Source organism: Globicephala melas, chromosome 15 (assembly GCF_963455315.2).
Source record: "Globicephala melas chromosome 15, mGloMel1.2, whole genome shotgun sequence".
Taxonomy (NCBI): domain Eukaryota; kingdom Metazoa; phylum Chordata; class Mammalia; order Artiodactyla; family Delphinidae; genus Globicephala; species Globicephala melas.
Window position 1 is genome coordinate 4,049,130 of NC_083328.1, and position 18,775 is coordinate 4,067,904.

The following is an 18,775-nucleotide window of genomic DNA, read 5'->3' on the forward strand; positions in this document are numbered from 1 at the left end:
CTCAGGCTCCTAAATGAAGACAACAGTCAACATTACTATGCAGATCGCTGTTTTTTTTTTCAGATCGCTGTTTTTTAATCATCTTTTTTTTTTTGCTGGGCTGTGCAGCTTGCAGAATCTTAGTTCCCTGACCAGGAATTGAACCCAGGCCCCGGCAGTGAAAGTGCTGAGTCCTAACCGCTGGACGGCCAGGGAATTCCCAGATCACTGCTTTTTAAAGTAAAAATTTAAGAGATTCTGAATTCAAATGTTGACTGAGAGACCAGAAAAACAAACAAAGGAAAACATTCGAAGAACTGGATTAAGGAAACAACCTTTCTTCCTTAAGTGGATCTGCCGTGGCTCCATCCCTCATGTCAAGACCTTAAGACAAAATAAGTTCCTGGGATGTAGCACCACCACCAGGACCACTCACGCCCACTGGGAGAGCTGGGGGCGTGGAACTGGAAGGAGTGCCTGCCCTCCCGTGCGGCCTGCTTCAGCATCGTGCTGGTGTGTGAGATGTGGGAAAAGCGAGAGGATTTACTTTCAGTTTTGAGAACCATGATTCATTCTCCCTACATTCTCTCAATTCTAGCTGCATTTTTAGTATTAAAAAAGAAAGAAAAAGAAAAGAGAGGCAGATCATGAAGCAGGGAACATAGAAGCCCACATCCTTTCAGTTCTACCATCAAATGATTAATAACTGCTCACTTTCGTGAAGCTGTTTTCTTTCCAAGAAAAATATAAGCTTTGTGTCCTCTCAAAATGGTTTTTCCTGCTTTTCAACAATTAAAAAACATTATTTCAAAGTAGTTTTCCTTTTCTCCTGGACTCAGGGTTGTAATTGCATGATAGCACACTTGAGTAAAATAATTTAGAAATGAAGCGTTCAAGAAAATGATACGTGAAGGGGCAGGTAACCCACGTTTGCAGAGCTCAACTGTCTTACGGTTTACTCTTACCTTTGAAGTCCCTTTCTACTTCCTCGTACTCTAGAAGACATGGTCAGTGTTCCTCAGAAGCTGGGCAGGCTTTTGATTAGAGATCAGTTTGCTAAGGTTCCCCAGGTGACATTAAAGGCGGCTCCAGCGGCATGAAATTCTCCTCTCCCTGAAGCAACAACGGGAAGAGGGGCTGTCCTCACCTCTCACAGAAACCACACCAGCTCACAGGGGCCGTCAACCAAACACGCCCTCGCATAAGCAGGGCTCCGTTCCACAGGGAAGAAGGGGGGCTGCTGGCCCCTGCCCTTTGGTAACGCTCTGCCGCCCAGTCTTTTGTACCTTAGGTAAGTGCACGTGCTCGTTCTGCCAAGCTTACATTTCCCAACAACACCGACGTGTCACATTTGCGCGAAGCTGGGATCTGGGGGCTGGAGGGAGACTTAACTCACGTAGGCAGACTCAGACCTGGAGGTGAAGGGCTGATGCCAGCACACGGCACATGGCCAAGCGAGGGCGGAAGCCGGTTCCCCGCAGTCTCTCTGCAACGCCTCTCCTGCCACATTAACACAGTCCTGTCCGGCTCATACCACCAGCGCACAAAGAGCTCGCTTTCAAAGGGGTTGTTCTGCCATGATAAGAGTTTTGGATGTTTCAAAGTTCCGACAGAAACGCACCCTCTTCTCTAACCCTGTGCACAGACAGTGAGACTGGGGTGACCGATGTGATGTTAAGAGCACCTCCCCTTCCACCAACAGGGTCTCTGCTGGGTCGGCTTATGGTGAAGATCCACCTCTACCCTCAACAAACAGCACAGACACCGAGCAATTTTGCCTGACAGCAGTATTTTATTGTTATGACACCGTCTTGTGACCCACTTTACTCCCTGCTCCTTACTTCTCGGTTATAAGCAGTAATTAGTAATGTCAGTGTTCTGGCTGGATTGCTCCAGGCCCATTAATAATGCAAGAGCAGGAACAGGATGAATGCATAAATGTGCAACAGAGGTTTCAAGGTTAAAAGCAGTAATGGGGAGAGCTGGGGGGAGGCAGGCGGTGTTGGCAGAAGAGGAAAGCTTGTGTGTGTGTGGTGTGTGTGTATGGTGTGTGTAAGAGAGAGAGAGTGAGTGAGAGAGAGAGAGAGAGAGAGAGAGAGAAGCAGGGAGGGTGTGGGGGAGAGAGGTGATGGGGAGTTTTAAATTTATTTTTTACAACGTCCAGCTTCCCTTTAGGGGCAGTATGTGCGGCGAAGCACTTCTCAGTGTCCTTCATCAAGCTGAGTATAGTTTCTCCTCTCCTCTGGAGTGGACACATGCCTCTGGCCACCTGGTGGGGAGGGCGTCAGTGCTAAGTCTCAGGCACTGAAGAGTTACCAGTATATGAAATTGAGGTCAGAGGAAACTATGCCAGTATCTTTCAAACACCTTTCTGGTGTTTTAAATGACTTATAAAAGGCAATGCCTGCTTGTTCAGCAAAACTGGTACCTTCCCACTTAAGCTTTTACAGGAAAGTCAAGACAAGTGATGCAGAACAGGTCCCGGTCTGGCAGCCAGGTACTCCTTCAGTGCAAGAGGCAGAAGACGATGTTGTTGCAACTGCTCCCCCATCTCTGCAAATCTCCATCCCACCCTGTTTCCAAGGGGGGATTTCAAAAGGTACGATATCCAACATTCCTAAACAGATCTTTGTATTAGAACCGAATGACAGCAAACAAGCCTGCAAATTAGGAGAGGGAGAGGATGAGCATGGCTATCTGAAAAACATTTGCTTAGGAGATGGGGGAGGGGGCCCTGAAGCAAGGTGGACAGCCATCTGTGACTCCTGAGCTGTTTACAGCTACATTACCTTCTAAGCAGACACAACCTTTCACTTGTCCCTCACATACCAAAAGTGAACTGCTTTACATACTAGGAAAGTAACAACTTTCTCTGCTGGTTTCACAACCAAAACCAGACATTTTAAAAGCCGGTGATAGCAATGCTTGGGTGAATCAGAACCCATCCTTACTTGTTAGTCAGAAATAGTCTCTGTGGGAAAAGGAAGCAGCTGGAAGCAGCCTTGAATCATAGTTACTGAAAGCTGTATCTATTCCCACGGGGCTCTGACTTCTGTGCCAAGGTTTTCTCACTGGCAGCATACGGTTCTGTGTGCTAGAGATGGGGCTCCTGCAGAAAGGCCAGCGAGAAGAAAGGCAGAGCTGCCAGAGTTCCAGCTCTTTCCACTGGCCACAAAATTGCATCACGTCACCTACAACCTGAGGCAAAGCACTCCTTTTGAGGGTGGTGAAGTCAGCCCTCACAGGGATCCAGGAGAAAGGTTTATGGGTTTGAAAATATACAAGCATGTTTTTAAAATCACATGTCTATCATTCTTTTCAAGTTCCCTAAAAACAAATAAAATAAAATCCTTTTGTTTTAAAAGTTCAGAGATGACTGGGTTGATGAAAATGGGTGCAGTTATTTTTTAACTGGAAAAGTAGTACACGCACAGTACTCCCCCTCTCCCGCCTTACCCTCAGAGTAAGCCTCCCCCAAAGCAATTCCCTGTAACCAATTTCTTACTTATCCTTCCACACAGATTTTATTCACATGTTGGCACCCATCTCCTCCTCCTCCCATGTGAGACCCAGATATAAGCATACAATACCCACTGTTCTACACCTTGTTTTATTTTAATTTTTTTACTTAATACATCTTGGTGATAGCTCCAGATTGGCACAACTGGACCCATGTCATTCTCTTTAATGCTATGGTGTACCGGTTCACAAGTCAAATCTGTTCTGTTGCCTCTCTTTGTAAATATAATCTTAACTGGATCACAGCCACGTTCATTTGTTCACATATTGTCTACGGTTGCTTGCAAGCTACAAAGGCAAAGCTGAGCAGCTCTGACAGATTTATATGGTCCAAAAAGACTAAAATATTTACTATCTTGCCCTTTACAAAAAAGTTTGCCAACCCCTGGTGTATGCCATTGTATGAATGTCCATATGTAATCTGTTCCCTGTTGATGAACATTCAAGTGGAAAATGGGTATCCTTAAGAATAAAATTACACTGTAAACGCTGAGAGGCACTAAGGATGAGGATGAAAGAGCAGGAACTAGCTGGAGGAAGCTGGCATGAAGAAGCAGGCGTAAAGAGGGAACTGCAGGGCAAGCTACAGCCTCCCAAAGTGTTACTTCCTTTTTTTAGAGGAAGTAAGAGGCAAACTGTAGGTCTTTTGATAAAAGGAAATTCCCCTTTGCTGTATCAAAGCTACTCCCTGTGTTTGTGTTTTTCTAAGTTAGGCAAGGCTGCCTGAAGCATACTCTGACCAAATTAGGAAGCAAGCAGGCTGATGTCTCTAAGCTGGTCACCACATGGCCAGGACGCCCAGGCATGCATACACAGAGTGATGGATGGGGAAGGAGAGACTCAATCCAAGAAAGAAATGCTATTTGCTTGAGAAATTAGCCTTATGAAAATTACACTTAATAAGAATTAGTAATTGTTCTTGAAGATGAAATTCACTTCCTGCTTCTGACAAAAAAACCAGGGCTTCCAAGGTTCTACAAGGGAAGAATGTGTGAGGGGCACAGTGGAGATGAATTCTTCGGAGCATTTTTCTGTTTACTCCAAGGGCAGTGAAGATCTTGCGAAGTACCAAGGAAAAACATACCAATTAGCTCTCTGATAGATTAATAAGATATTCAGTTTTACACTACTGAGAAATAAAGAACTTAGAAAGGTCATACTAAAAAAGAACTGTATAAATTTCTATTTGAAGACTGACTACTCAACTGCTTTATCTGCTGGAAGGATAACGTTTTAAACTAGTCTTACACTTTCCAACAAGGTTGAGGCATGCGATACTGAATCAATCATTCACACGGAGCTTGTTTCTGCCATCTCTACTCAGTGATATTCTTTTTCAGGAATGACTTCTGAGTTAACTTTTGATTCTGAGCCAATGAGCTCAGAATCTACTCCGACCACCAGCACTATCTGGGTAATAAAATTTAACCTTGAAAATCCTTGCTTTCCTCCCAAATTTCCAGATCAGCAAGATTCTTGGACATGATTTTTATTCCCTTAGGAATGTGCTCAGTTCAGTTCCAGTATTCGCTTTGAAATCAGACATGCAGTTAGAGTTAAGGTAAGTTTAAATGACAAAGCAAATCTCAGTTCTTCTTTTTTTTTTTTTGCGGTACGCGAGCCTCTCACTGTTGTGGCCTCTCCCGTTGCGGAGCACAGGCTCCGGACGCGCAGGCTCAGCGGCCATGGCTCACGGGCCCAGCCGCTCCGCGGCATGTGGGATCTTCCCGGACCGGGGCACGAACCCGTGTCCCCTGCATCGGCAGGCGGACTCTCAACCACTGCGCCACCAGGGAAGCCGCAGTTCTTCTTCATAGGAAAATCTTCAAGGGAGCCAGGCAAAAAGATGTGGGCACTGCTCTTGGCTCAGTCTGAGAACCTGCTCTCTCCAGCGCAGCAGCTGCTCCCACAGAGAAGGCAGAGGCCCAGAGCAGCAATCTGCACGGGTGGCCATGGACGGGCGTGGGGCTCCTGTGGAAACAGCATTTTCTGTGCTGTAGCTCAATTTGCGTTGAGTTGGTATCCTGGTTCCTTTGCCAGGCTGCATGGGGCAGGAAATTCGCAGCCCCTCTCTCCAAAGTGCTCTATATGTTGTCAAAATTGCTAAGTGTTTGCTTTCTACCTATTCCTTTATTGACTTTGCACATCTATTTACAATCACCTAAAGGACCCACGGATTTTACAGGTAACACTATAAAGAACAGCTATTTTTTGAAACCCTGGTTGAACCCATCAATTAAGAACTGTATTTCTATTAGTCAAGACTTCTGTGACTCACCTTTAACTGAGTCAAACTGTACACTAATGGACCACTGAGGACATACACAGGTTAGAGAGCTATCCCTGAACCCGAAGTTCATATATAACCAAAAGACGAAAGTGTGATAGTTTCCTCAAGCTGCGTGAACCTGGCACTTAACCCCTTCCTTCGTCTGCACAGTGAAGATGTATGGGCTGTACGAGTCCCCTCTACTCCCTTTATAAATCCAGCACCTACAAGTACAAATGGAGAGAACCAAATGCCAGTAACATAGAACCATCTGGGCAGGCTCAGTGCAGTTCCCCCTAACAAGGTTTGAACTACACACTTGTGTCCCACTAGACGAGCGTGAGCTGTCGATGGTACCCAGGTAGATGGGAGGCCTTCCTTGCCCTGCTTTCTCCAACTGAGGCTGCTGCTCGGCAGCCTGGCCGAAGCAGCGATGTGGGCTCGGCGAACGTGCCGCTGTACCTACTGCGATGCGTCCCTCTCCCCAGCTTGTCTTCTGCTTTCTTACTGCAGTGCAGAAGGCACCACGGCTCTACACAAGCTCTGTTGCCCTTTTATGGTAGAAAAATGAATTGCCTGCCCAGCAGTGGAGCGGAGAGAGATGACAGAACGGAAAGTTGTCATTTGTTGTGGTTTTGGCAGCAAGAGAGTGTTCTCCCCTCAGCCACCCTTGGATGGACAGTGCACGCCAGGCATTCAGAGAGGGAAAAGCAAAAGCCCAGGCAAACTGTTCCCCGATGCACTCTTCCTTTGCCTGGGCGGCAAAGGGGTGTGTTTGTTTATGAACAGTATCAAGCCTCATTCTTGTGAAAATGTACCTTTTAAAAAACAAGCCATAAAAAGGCTGTTTGTTCTCTGCTGAAAGATTTAAGCAGAGGTGTCCCAGAAAACATGGTTCCAATCAGATCGCATCCAAGGAACAGACTTCACTTCCTTGCGTAATGAGGATGTAGGACTGGAGCTGGGCAGGGAGGTGACCTCACTCTGAAGGAGGGGCTGTGGCTTTTACTGCAGCCCAGCGCAACCTTGGTCCCTGCCTCCCATATGGCTCAGAGGGACAGGAGAGTAGCCACAAACCCCAGATAAATGCAACTCCTGGGAAAACACACCAATATCCAAGTCCCTGTGGTAATAAACAGCAGTTGGTACCACAAGGCCTTAAACGGTTTGCACTTCTGTCACAAGGCCCACAGAAAAAAAAGCAGGCCTCCCAGCAGCTGGGAAAGCATGCTGTTAAAAGGAAAATTTAGCAAATCTCTGTATGCACATCGGAGTTAGGGAAATTAAGCCATCTGAGTGAGAAATTAAGCTTAATCCAACATGCTTTCAGCTGGAAAACAAGCCTTTTAAAATGTGTGGGGAAAAAACTTTGATGGTTACGTGGTTTCTTCCATGTTTAAAAAGCACCCAAGGACTAAAAAAGCCAAACATACTGGTACGGAACTGTACCCAAGCAGCAGCTATTAAAGGATGTGCCCAGTGTCTCATTTTTGGGCTCCCTCCACACTACACTCCCTACACCCACAGGGGCTGTGCTCCGGGACAGCCCCGCAGGAGGAAGGAGCCTCCTGGACACCCGTGCCCAGGCTGTGTCCACCACTGGCCCTGGGCTGGCGCCTCTACCATCGCTCCTGATGGCTGCTGCCCCTCCGCTGCAGCCCCCCATCAGCCCTCAGAAGACTGTGTTTCTTCAGGACAATCCAACCCCATCAAGGCCTTCTGGAGAAGGAAAAAAATCACAGCAAGTACCTGAGGCACTACATAAACGGGCTTTGGGACCGGAGGGTTTGTTAACCGAGGACCACAGGAGCACTGTGTGATCCTAGGTCTTGCGGCACCAGACCCGTTACGATAACTAAACTGACAAGACTTCCCAGCTCCCCTAACATTCTGTATCTCATTTCTCCCCAACTCCCATTCCTCTTTCATGGCTCTACAAGGTCCACCCTCCTTGCACTTTGATCACATTGTCCCAACATCAGGCCTGCAAATAGCTCCCTGGAGTGTCCAGAATTAGATCCACTGTCTTTACTCTGCTTTGCAAAGCCTTCTTCAATCTGGGCTCTATTTATCTTCCTAGTGCCATTTTCTCCTGCTCTGTCACACTTGTCTACTGGCTGACCACTCATGCAGTTTTGCTCGTGTCAGAGTACCAGTCCCCCATCACCACCCGTTAAGTCCCAGTCAGGCCAAGACCCTGCTCTTTCAGGGAGTATTTCCTGACCGCTCTTCTGACTCCCTAGAGCAGTCACCATCACCATCTCACTATTTAACTGTCTTCACAGGAGTTGGCCTCCCCTGCCAAGAACTTAGGTTATGGCTGTGGCTGCCCCTTTTGCATTTCTTCAGGCACGGGAGCGCTCAGTAAGTATCTGAATGACCAGATTCCAACCAAGCAGTGATGTCCCGCCTGTCTTGGCACAAGTCTAGGCTGAAGGAGCGGCTCACAAACATGTTCAGAGAAGAAGGAAGTAACATCGGGGAGGATAAGGGGCAAGACCCTCGTCGGCTGCTTCTGCATGATGGCTGGACAAAGCTTTTTAGGAAGGACTGAGTCCAGAGCTCTAGAGAGGGAAGGACTTGCACAGCAGGCACAGCCATAGAATGAAGGGTTTAGGGGCAAGGGTGCCACCTGGAGAAAAGATCCAAGCCAGGAGAAATAAAGTTAGGTCAGAGTGGGCGCTGGCCTTGGGGGAGAAAAGAAGGGTTTTAAGGGAGGCAAGAGGGCCTTGGAAGAAAGAGGGCTGTGGTCACAGGACAGGGAGATACAGAGATTTTTAGCAGCAAAATGTGACAGAAGAGGGGAGGGGAAGGCAAAAGGACAAGCCGCTGTCAAAGACAAGAGAAGAAAAAAATTGCGATCTGTTTCACTCTCTTTGGGCTAGAATCTGGATCAGCTTCTAGGGAGCTTTTGAAACTTAAAATGCTTTCCATATATATGCTTCTGATGGGAAATAAAACTGAAAAGTGCTTTTATGAGGCTTTAGGGATTTGATCTGAGAAATTCTCTTAGCCTACTTCTCTTTGAAAACCAAATGCCAATGCCAGTTTGAAAGCCCTCAGTATTCTAGAAATCAGAGACTCTGAACTGGAAGGACACTCGAAAGGTCATCTGGTCTCCCTCCCGGCCTCGAGGCTAGACTGCACGTTGCCAGTCGTCCTAGAGGAAGGAGAATCTGTCGAGGGCTGTACGTGAGCCTCTGCGCAGGGCCCCAGGCTCCTGGAACCTGTTTCACTGGTTACATTATAGTCTAGTGATCCATCTTGGATTCCTGATGGGCAGCTGAAGTCTGTTTTCTCAGGGAAGTTGGAAAACATCAGGTCACCACCACTTGTATGGAAGAATCTTGTACCAATAGAGAAACTACACACATGCAGCCTTCCCTTCTCCAGGATGACTAGCCCTTTAATCTTCTCAGAAATAGCTGCTGACATTTTCCTGTTATGTTACAGATTTTCTTCATCTCTTAAAACAGTGACTACACCATGAAACAGAATATTCGAGTGAAGGGTCTCGCCGGTTTCCAAGAGTGAGGTGCCCTCAAAGTAGTAAAGCGAAGTAGGTCAGAGCACAGACACAGAGAAGTCACACACATCTAGATTTCTGTTTTTTAAATTAACTTATTATGAAAAAATTTAAATATATGCAAAAGTAGGTAATATAATGAACCTCACGTACCTGTCACTCATGTTTAATAATTATCAGATCAGAGCCAATCCTGGCTTCTCTAAACCCTGCCTGCTCTCCCGCCCTCCCTCTTCCAGTATAATTTCAAAGCAAATCCCAGACTACACATCATTTCATCTGTAAGCATTTCAGTTTGTATCTCCAAAAGACAAGGACTCTTAAAAAACCAACGATCATACCAAAATCACACCTAAAAACACACAAACAATGATAAGTAAGAAAACCTTGGATTTGATTCAGGGTTGTCACCCTGATGTTGTCACCTGCTAGCTGCGTGACTTTGAGTGGACAAGGAGTAGAAAGCCCCTAAAAGCCGGCAAGAGCGCTGCTGGCAGGTACTGTGACTTCCGCCGGGTGTAACTATGATGCTAAACTCCCACCTCAAGGAACTCTGACTAGATTGGCTCTGACTTTCTGGCAGAGCAGCACACTAGCTTTTGGTCGTGCTCCTCAAGCCAACCTCAGCGGACTGCACTTGGTTTCTCAGCACTGCTCTGAGTTACCAAGGTGATTCTGAGTCCATCTTCTCAAGAGACATTAGCATGTAATGCAGACGCAGAGCACAAAAGCTGCCATTTGGCTTCAAGTGAGACAGCAAGGCTGACTCCTTAACCTGTTATACTGGAGATGAAGGGCAGTGGGTGCTGTAGGTCTGGGTGGTCGGTCCCACTTGGAGCGGTACACTGGCCACAGATACACACACTCGTTTCTAACTGTGGCCTGGGAGAAGGTCATGTGGCCTTTGGGAACCACAGAGATGACAGAGGCCCTTCTCATTCTCTGTTTGACTCAGGGAGGACACTGGGGAGTAAAAGACCATTTACATTTCTCAGCTACCACACAGCAATCGCAAAATGACCTCGAATTCAACAGTAAACACAAGAAATTCCATCCAGTGGCAGCTTTAGCCTAGGCTTCACTCTGATTTTGCCTGAACATTCCTCTCTGCTACCGCTTCCCTTGCCTGCATTCCTCCTCCCTGACACAGACACCCAGGGGGATACAGGGTGTTTTTGAGCTTGTGTTATTACCATAGCAACAATTTTTCTTCTACCTGGAAGGCTGGAAGCCCTGCAGTGCTCTGTGCTGAGAATGCAAAGAGGGGACACTATTGCTTTGCTCTCCAACATACATGCACCACACACAGACACACACACACGCACGCACACACAACACACACTCCTTCCTCAAGGATATCACGATGAGGATCGCTAAAACAAATTAAGATGCTGACACCTAGTAACACAATTAGTGAAAGACAAAAAGGAGGCAAATGACTCTATAAAAATATATTCTGTAGATTATCAATTCTTGAGGGATTTTTAATGTGAGATTTCTAAAGATTTTGAATCAAAATGCATCTCTCCTTTGATGAGGCCACAGGCACAGGAAAATGCATTATTTTAGCAAAACGTCTAAAGGCACTCAACAATATGTGGTTTCCAGAAAGAGAGGCACTCAAAGCTTCTGATCCCCGTATGGTTTGTGAACAGGGTTAGGCCGCTATGAGTCTGATAAGCAATGGCTAATGGTGGCCATAAAAACCATGAAAAAGGGTCAGAGTTCCTATTTTAACAAAGTGCCCATACAAACCTATTAATCCACAGAATCTTTTTCTTCAAGCACCACAGACAGTATATCTTAGTAGAGACCAAAACAACAGAAGACAGACAAGGAGGTGTGTCCATTTGCTAAGAGGACAGCAAAAGGTGGGCAGCCCCAACCCCCAGGGCTGCCTGCTGCACTGCACATGGGGGTGACGGTCAAGACTCCAAGGTCAGCACCCTGCTAGGAAGACAATTACCAACGAATCATGGAGACGAACCAACACTTTTAAAAATATTCCCTTTGTGACTAATTCTGAGTTCTCCAGCAAAATGTACTATCAGTTTTGTTTCTAGGTCCTTCCTACACTCATCTCTTTGAATATCATTCCCTGAGATGCCAATCCTTCTGGATAGGGGTTAAAAAAAAATCAAGGAGAAACCTGAAAGGAGGGGACACAGCAGTGGTGCAGACCAAGCAACTGAGAGCAAACCCACGAGCAGCCTGCTTTAAGACACAGCTCTCCCCAGGGCAGAACAGGGTTCTCTCTCAACTTGAACACTGTGGGCTGAACTGAGAGTGGTTATTTCTGACAGAACATATTGGTCAGCAAAAAATTTAGCTTCAAAAATCTATCCCCTTTCCATTGTGGCATGCTAGTAAGAAATGAAATTTTCTGAGTACATGATTTGAAAATTTAAGGTAAGTGAGGAGTCCTCTTTTGGTCCCCTGATGGGACTTCACATCTGCCCACTTTAGGGGAACTCTGTGCTCTTGTGGTGAAAGATTTTACAAACCTGGGAGAGGTTCCTCCTTTCTAGGAATTCCTGTCCTCACCTGAGCCTGCACTGCACCTGTACACACTGTCGGCATCAGTCTCTGCCTTCCTTGTACGGACAGCGGCTGTTTACTGAGGAAGTGCTGGGCAGTGGGGTAAGCACTTCAGCTACATCACGGCATTTAACGCCCCCCGCCCAACCCCCCTGGTGTAGATTTACTGAGATAAAACTGACAAGCCATTTACTTTTCACAAAGGCTCCAGGACATAGGTGTAATTGTTCTCCTTTTATAGATAAAGAAAATGTGGCTGAGGGAGATGACGTTTTTACCCTAGGTCACAAAGCCAAGAAGAGGAAGAGCTGGAATTAAAACATGAGCAGGTTTAACAACAAAATCCCTGTCTTATCCACTATGCCAGACTGTCTCCTTAGCTGCATCATAAGCAACAGCATGGATTTCTTTGATATTTACAGCCTCATGGCACCCAGCACAGGGCTGGACCCAGAGCAGTGCATCCATGAATATTTCTCACGTAACTGTATTCAAGAAGAACTCTCAAAACAGAGAACTTACTAATAAAGCCCAGCAAAAAAAGTACTTGTCCCAAGCAATGCTGCTGGAGAAAGGCAAAGCCTCTTCATTCTACAGAGAACAGGAAGTTCTGTGATTTGTCTCCTAGAAGGTGGCAACATTTTAACCCTTTAAAGCAGCTTCATTAAGAAGCACCAGAATGTTCTCTGGGGGCAAGACAGAGCAATGCCCATTTCCTGAGGGTGAGGGAAGTCGGCGAAAACCTGAGGCCCAGGCTGCTGCTCTGCCCTCAGGCCCCAAGTCCATACTGACAGCTGTGTCTGGACCACCTTGGCTCTGAAATGCACTCCACCATCTGCTGAAAAGTCAGCAGTCAACCTCTGAGAGCTTCAAGGGGAGAAATCTGAGGGGCTGTGCCAGCCTCCAAGAGGAAGCAGGCATAGCGGCACTGCTTGTGCTCGCTTACCAGTCCCCTAAGCTAGGAGATATCATGGGTTCAGTTCCAGACCGTGGCAAAAAAGCAAATATGCTGTAAAGGGAGTCACATGAATTTTTTGATTTCTCAGTGCATATAAAAGTTACGCTGACAGGGCTTCCCTGGTGGTGCAGTGGTTGAAAGTCCGCCTGCCGATGCAGGGGACACGGGTTCGTGCCCCGGTCCGGGAAGATCCCACATGCCACGGAGCGGCTGGGCCCGTGAGCCATGGCCGCTGAGCCTGCGCATCCGGAGCCTGTGCTCCTCAACGGGAGAGGCCACAACGGTGAGAGGCTCACGTACTACACACACACACACACACAAAAAAAGTTATGCTGACACTATACTGTACAATGTACTATTAAGTGTACAATGGCATTATGTCTACAAAATGCATATAACCTTAATTACAACTTTTTTTTTTTTTTTTTTTTGCAGTATGCAGGCCTCTCACCGTTGTGGCCTCTCTCGCTGCAGAGCAGAGGCTCCGGACGAACAGGCTCAGTGGCCATGGCTCACGGGCCCAGCGGCTCCGTGGCATGTGGGATCCTCCCGGACCGGGGCACGAACCCGTGTCCCCTGCATCAGCAGGCGGACTCTCAACCACTGCGCCACCAGGGAAGCCCCTTAATTAAAAACTGCTTTATTGGTGAAGAATGCTAACCATCACTTGAGCCTTCAGCGAGTCATAATCTTTTTGCAATAGTAACATCAAAGATCACTGATCACCATAACAAATAATAATGAAACAGTTTGAAACACTGCAAGAATTACCAAAATGTGCCACAGAGACACAAAGTGAGCAAATGCTGTTGGAAAAACAGCAACAACAGACTTGCTCAATGCAGGGTAGACATAAACCTTCCATTTATTAAAAAAAAAAAAAAAAAAAAGATGCAGTATCTGTGAAGTGCAATAAAATGAGGTATGCCTGTACAAAAATAAAAACTATTTCTGTACAGTTGAGGGGAAGCAAAAATAAATGTTTTATTCATACTGGCATTTCAGTTTAATGCATGCATATTTTTACCTTTCCCTATTTTGGGTGGATATCTATCTCCCTTTTAAGTAACGACTGCAAACAACAGCAGAGATGGTATTTATTTGACTTTTATTAGGGAAGGCAGGGTGGGAAGAGGTAAGCAATATTTGGCTTTCTTTGCTTTTATTCTTCTTGGAAACACACAAACACACACCCCTAACTGGAAGACCTAGCTTCTCAAACACAATGTTTGATGGTTAGATGTCAAGTAAGGAAGTGTGTGTAGTTATCAACCAAAATCTTTCAAGGACTGAGAAGCCTATGATGAACAGACTCACTACGCTGTTTACTACGGAGAATTTTAAAAAGTGGAAAAAAAATATTAAGACAAAAACAGAGTTAAATCCTGAAACCTCGCTGCTACAGTGCCAGCTCTACTCAGTGCTTGTTGGGAGGACGGCTCACAGAGATGGCCTTTCGGATCCACTCTGGACTGTTTGGGGGCGGTAGGGAGGCCCCCCTTTGGGTTCTCAGCTCCACCATTTTACCTCAGTGTCCACTTCATAGGGTGGCCATGGGGACCTCCAGGAGCCTAAGGTCCTGCAAGGCACCCTTCCTGACACACCTGCACACCACTGCAGCCTGAGGTCTTAAGCTGTTCAGCCAGAGCCCTCGGGCTCGGAAAGGAGTGACTCACTTTGAGAGAAGCAGGGGCAGCTGAAATGCCTGAGAAGGAATTCCCACACCACCCCACTTCTTTTCTGGACTTGCATTATGCAGCATGGACTTCCACGCCAGTAAAGGAGCCCTCATTTGGGGACTTAAAAATCCTTTTGTTACCCAGACATTTGGTTCTTCTCAACGTTACTTCCTGAATAAAGGTCCTTCCTGATAATGAAAACAAGAGGCTCAAGCTTCATTCATATCTAGATAAATGTAAAGGCCTGTGCTCAGCACACGAGTCAGCTGACTGGCTGGGCCTTAAATTATAGTGCTGCTAATAAGTGCCAACCGTCCACTGTCACAGCTGGAGCTGCCCTGGCACTGACAGCTGGTCTAGGCTCATTTACATTCTCTTCACGCAGCCATTGAGCTACTTTAGGCGGCTGCAGATGCCTGTTTTTAGCAACAAACTGGTTCACTGCAGATGTGAATTTTGGTTATATTTTACTGCTGCAGAGTCAATAACACTGAATGCTACCAAGGATAGGATGGTGCCTGGGAAGCATAAAAAAGATGAGTAGAGAAGAAAGCTGGCAGGTGGGAAAGATACATAAAAACAAATATAAGTGACACTGGGAAAAGATGAGCGGTTACACAGTCACTTCACGTTCTCCACTAAAAGACACCAAACTAGGCATTCTTCACAGCTACTGTGATTACAGTCTTACCACCCGATGGTCTCCCTAACAGCACTTGCTTCGTGAGTATTCTTAAAGCTCCACCTTGTGGTCCTGGTTACCCTTCGGGAAAGCTCTACTTACATATCTCTGAGTTTATGGAGCAAAGTTATGGTTCTAGACAGTAAGAAAGAGACCCAACAGGGAAGCTTCTGACCCTAAAAGATATTCCAGAAGTATCACTTTCAAATCTCTTTTTAATCTAACACCCTGCAGTCCCACACCAAACCCATCCAATCCACTCCTAAAAGCAGCACATTGAAAGCAAACTGATGAATTCTTTATCAGAGAGCACACAGGACGCCGAGAGGGCCTTGACAAAGGCATTTCATCATATCAATGTAACAAAGACTCTCCCCCCATTTCATCAAAGATACAGTGTCTTACTAACTCTTCAGGGATTTCAGGGGAATGATTCCAGGCATTCAAGCCCGTCTCCAGATAATGCATTAATATAAATGCCTCATCTCAGAGTGACAAGTTCCCGGAAACGTAACTGGAGTTTAGATTACTGGCAGTGACACGGCAATAAGGAAGCAGAAGCCCTTAGTCTCACAAGGGCCCAAATTAGCTTGTGGCTCATTTCTTGAAGATGAGGAATCCTCAAGGATTAACAGTTGGTTTAGCCATGTAGCTGAAGAGAAAGAATGTCATAAGGAGAATGTGTACAAGTGAAAAAGGTAAAAGCATATGTCCTAAAAACAATGACTCTTTGATGTTAAACTCTGAATGCAAAGAGTGGTTTGCTTTGGTACTAAACCTAAAAGAATTCTGTCAATTCTGCTTACAGGACAGTGTTTTGCAGACACACATGCTTTTGAAATGCCCAAGAGAAAACCTTTCTTCATGGAGTGTTAGTGCCACCTTGTGGCGAATCTTTCCATAGCTCCTAATAAGGATCAAACGTTTTACTTTTAAGTTCTCCCTTCTTTTCAAAGGACAGCTGGGAACTTCTCAGTAACCGTTAACCGGCTGTCACTGCCTCAGGTCCCATGAGACAGTTTTCCCTTTATTTCTCACAGTGGGCCAAACACTGCAGATCTTACCCTAATGGTAGAAAGCAAGTCTAGAACATGAATGCTATTGTCCGCAAGTGAGGGTCAGGTTCTGAAGCACACTGTGATCTATAACACTTTATGATGCATTCCCTTCACTGTAAAACACTACTAAGGGACATAAAAAAATGTGAATCACTGGAAAGACTTATTTTGAACTTTGATAGCAGGACTCAACATTTTAAAGGAAATACTTTCCTTATAAACTCACCTATAAATTTGATGAGACTCTAATGCAAATGCTGCCAGCATCCTTAGGTGCCAGCATTCTCTAACTCCTGTGACCTAACTCCTAGAGGGCCTCACCCCAACCCCCAACCCCCCTGAGTTCCCTGCATTCTGCCCTCTGCCTTCCCCCAGGACTCCCGCCTTTCAATGCTTCTTATTCCTGACTCCAAAATCTTTCTGCAACCCATCTCTCTCCTGCGTTCCTAACCCTAGTCATGTCCCAAATAATCACTGAGCACCTGATATGTGCCAGGCACTGGGGAAAAGTACGCTTACTGAATACGAACACCTCCACCCTCAAAACTCAACATCTGCAAAACAGAGTTGATCTTCTCTCCTGGAACCTTTTTCTCTTTTATTTCCAATTTTGTGTGAATAGCATCATCACCCACTTAGTGGCTCAAACAAGAAAAGTGAGTCATCTGGGCTTCTCCCCACCCCCACAGTCAAAAATCTCTTTCTAATCCTATCTCCCTACTATCTTTCCTTTTCTCCACCCCTATTGTCACTTGTGGTTCTCATGATCTGTACCAGTCAGAATGTGCTCGGTTATGCTGTTGGAACAAACTCAAATTTCAGTAGCTCAAAACAAACTTACTTCTACATGTCTATCTTGGCAGAAGGAAAAGAGACAGTGAACCATATGCTCTCTATCTTTTTTAAATTGTGGTAAGAAACACATAACACGAAATCTACCCTATTAATGCATTTTAAGTGTACAGTTTAGTACTGTTACCTATGTGTGCACTGATGGGCAGCAGAGCTCTAGAACTTCTGCATCCTGTGTGACTGAAATTCTACACCCATTGCACAGCAACTCCCCAGTTCTGCTCCCCTGGCAACCACAATTCTACTTTCCGCTTCTATGACTGACTACTTCAGATACGCCTTGTCAGTGGAATCATACTGCATTTGCCTTTTTGTGACTGGCTTATCTCACTTGGTATAATGTCCTCAAGGTTCATCCATGTCGTAGAATCTCCTTCTTTTTAAATACTGAATAATATTCCATTATATGGATGGACCATATTTTCTTTATCTACTGGATATTTAGGCTGTTTCCATATCTTGATTATAAATAATAATGCAATGAACATGGTAGCACAAATACTTCTTCAAGATCCTATCTTCAATTCCTTTGGATAAAAATCCAGAAGTGGGATTGCTAGATTGTATAGTAGTTTTATTTTAAATTTTTTGAGGACACTTCATACCATTCTCAATAGCAGCTGTACCATTTTATGTTCCCACCAACATCCTGTAATGGTTTCAATTTCTCCATATCCTTGCTGACACTTGTTATTTTTTGCTTTTTTTTTTTTGATAGTGGTCACCCTAACAGACATGAGGTGATACCTCACTGTGGTTTTGATTTGCATTTCCCTGATGATTAGTTAAATAGAGCACCTTTTCATATACTTGTTAGCCATTTGTATGTCTTCTTCACAGAAATGCTTAGTCAGGACCTTTGCCCATATTTGTTTTTTGTGTTGTTGCTGTTTGTTACTGAGTTGTAGAAATTCCTTATATATTATGGATATTAATGCCTTATCAGATAAGTAGGTTGCAAATACTTTCTCCCATTCCAAAGGGCTGCCTTTTCACTCTGTTGATTGTTTCCTTTGCTGCCCAGAAGCTTTTTAGTTTGATGCATTCCTATTTGTCTATTTTTGTTTTTGTTGTCTGTGCTTTTAGTGTCAGATTCAGGAAATTACTGCCAAGACTAATGTTAGGAAAAATTCCCCCTATGTTTTCTTTTAGGAATTTTGTAAGTTTCAGGTCATTTGTTTAAGTCTTTAATCCATTTTGAGTTGATTTTTGTACATGGTATAAGATAATGTCTAATTTCATTTTTTTTACATGTGGTTATCCAGTTTTCCCAGCAACACTTGTTTAAGAGACTATCCTACTGTGTAGTCCTGGCACCCTTGGCTATATATGCATGGATTTATTTCTGGGCTCTCTATTCTGTTTCACTGGTCTCTATGCCTGTCTTTATGCCAGTAACATACTGTTTGGATCACTGTGGCTTTGCAACATGCTTTGAAGTGTGGAAGTGTGAGGTCCCCAGCTTTGTTCTTCCTCAAGGTTGTTCTGGCTACTGGGGTTCCACATGAATTTTAGGATTGTTTTTTCTGTTTCTATAAAAAATGCCATTGGGATTTTTATAGTGAACGTACTGAATCTGTAAATGGCTTTGGATAGTATGACATTTTAATAACCAATCCATGCACATGGATGTCTTTCCACATACTTGTATCTCCTTTAATTTCCTTCAACAGTGTTTTGCGGTTTTCAGTGCATAAGTCTTTCACCTCCTTGGT

The 18,775-nt window shown here is 45.2% G+C and overlaps 1 protein-coding gene across 5 annotated transcripts in view; it reads right to left on the bottom strand.

Moving 5' to 3' along the window:
- RNF216 (ring finger protein 216) overlaps positions 1 to 18,775 on the bottom strand; it is a 172,192-nt gene that overhangs the window by 73,193 nt on the left and 80,224 nt on the right. The window contains exons 14-15 of one of the 5 annotated variants that reach the window (XR_009559066.2): positions 1,266 to 2,639; positions 967 to 1,092 (exon numbers count right to left, since the gene is read on the bottom strand). The exons of 3 other annotated variants lie outside the window; for them this stretch is intronic. Coding sequence is in view for 1 of the 2 variants with exons in the window: in XM_060284989.1 (XP_060140972.1) it covers positions 2,424 to 2,639 (216 nt within the window). In the remaining variant the exon portion in view is untranslated. One more of the 5 variants, XM_060284989.1, reaches the window with a different exon arrangement.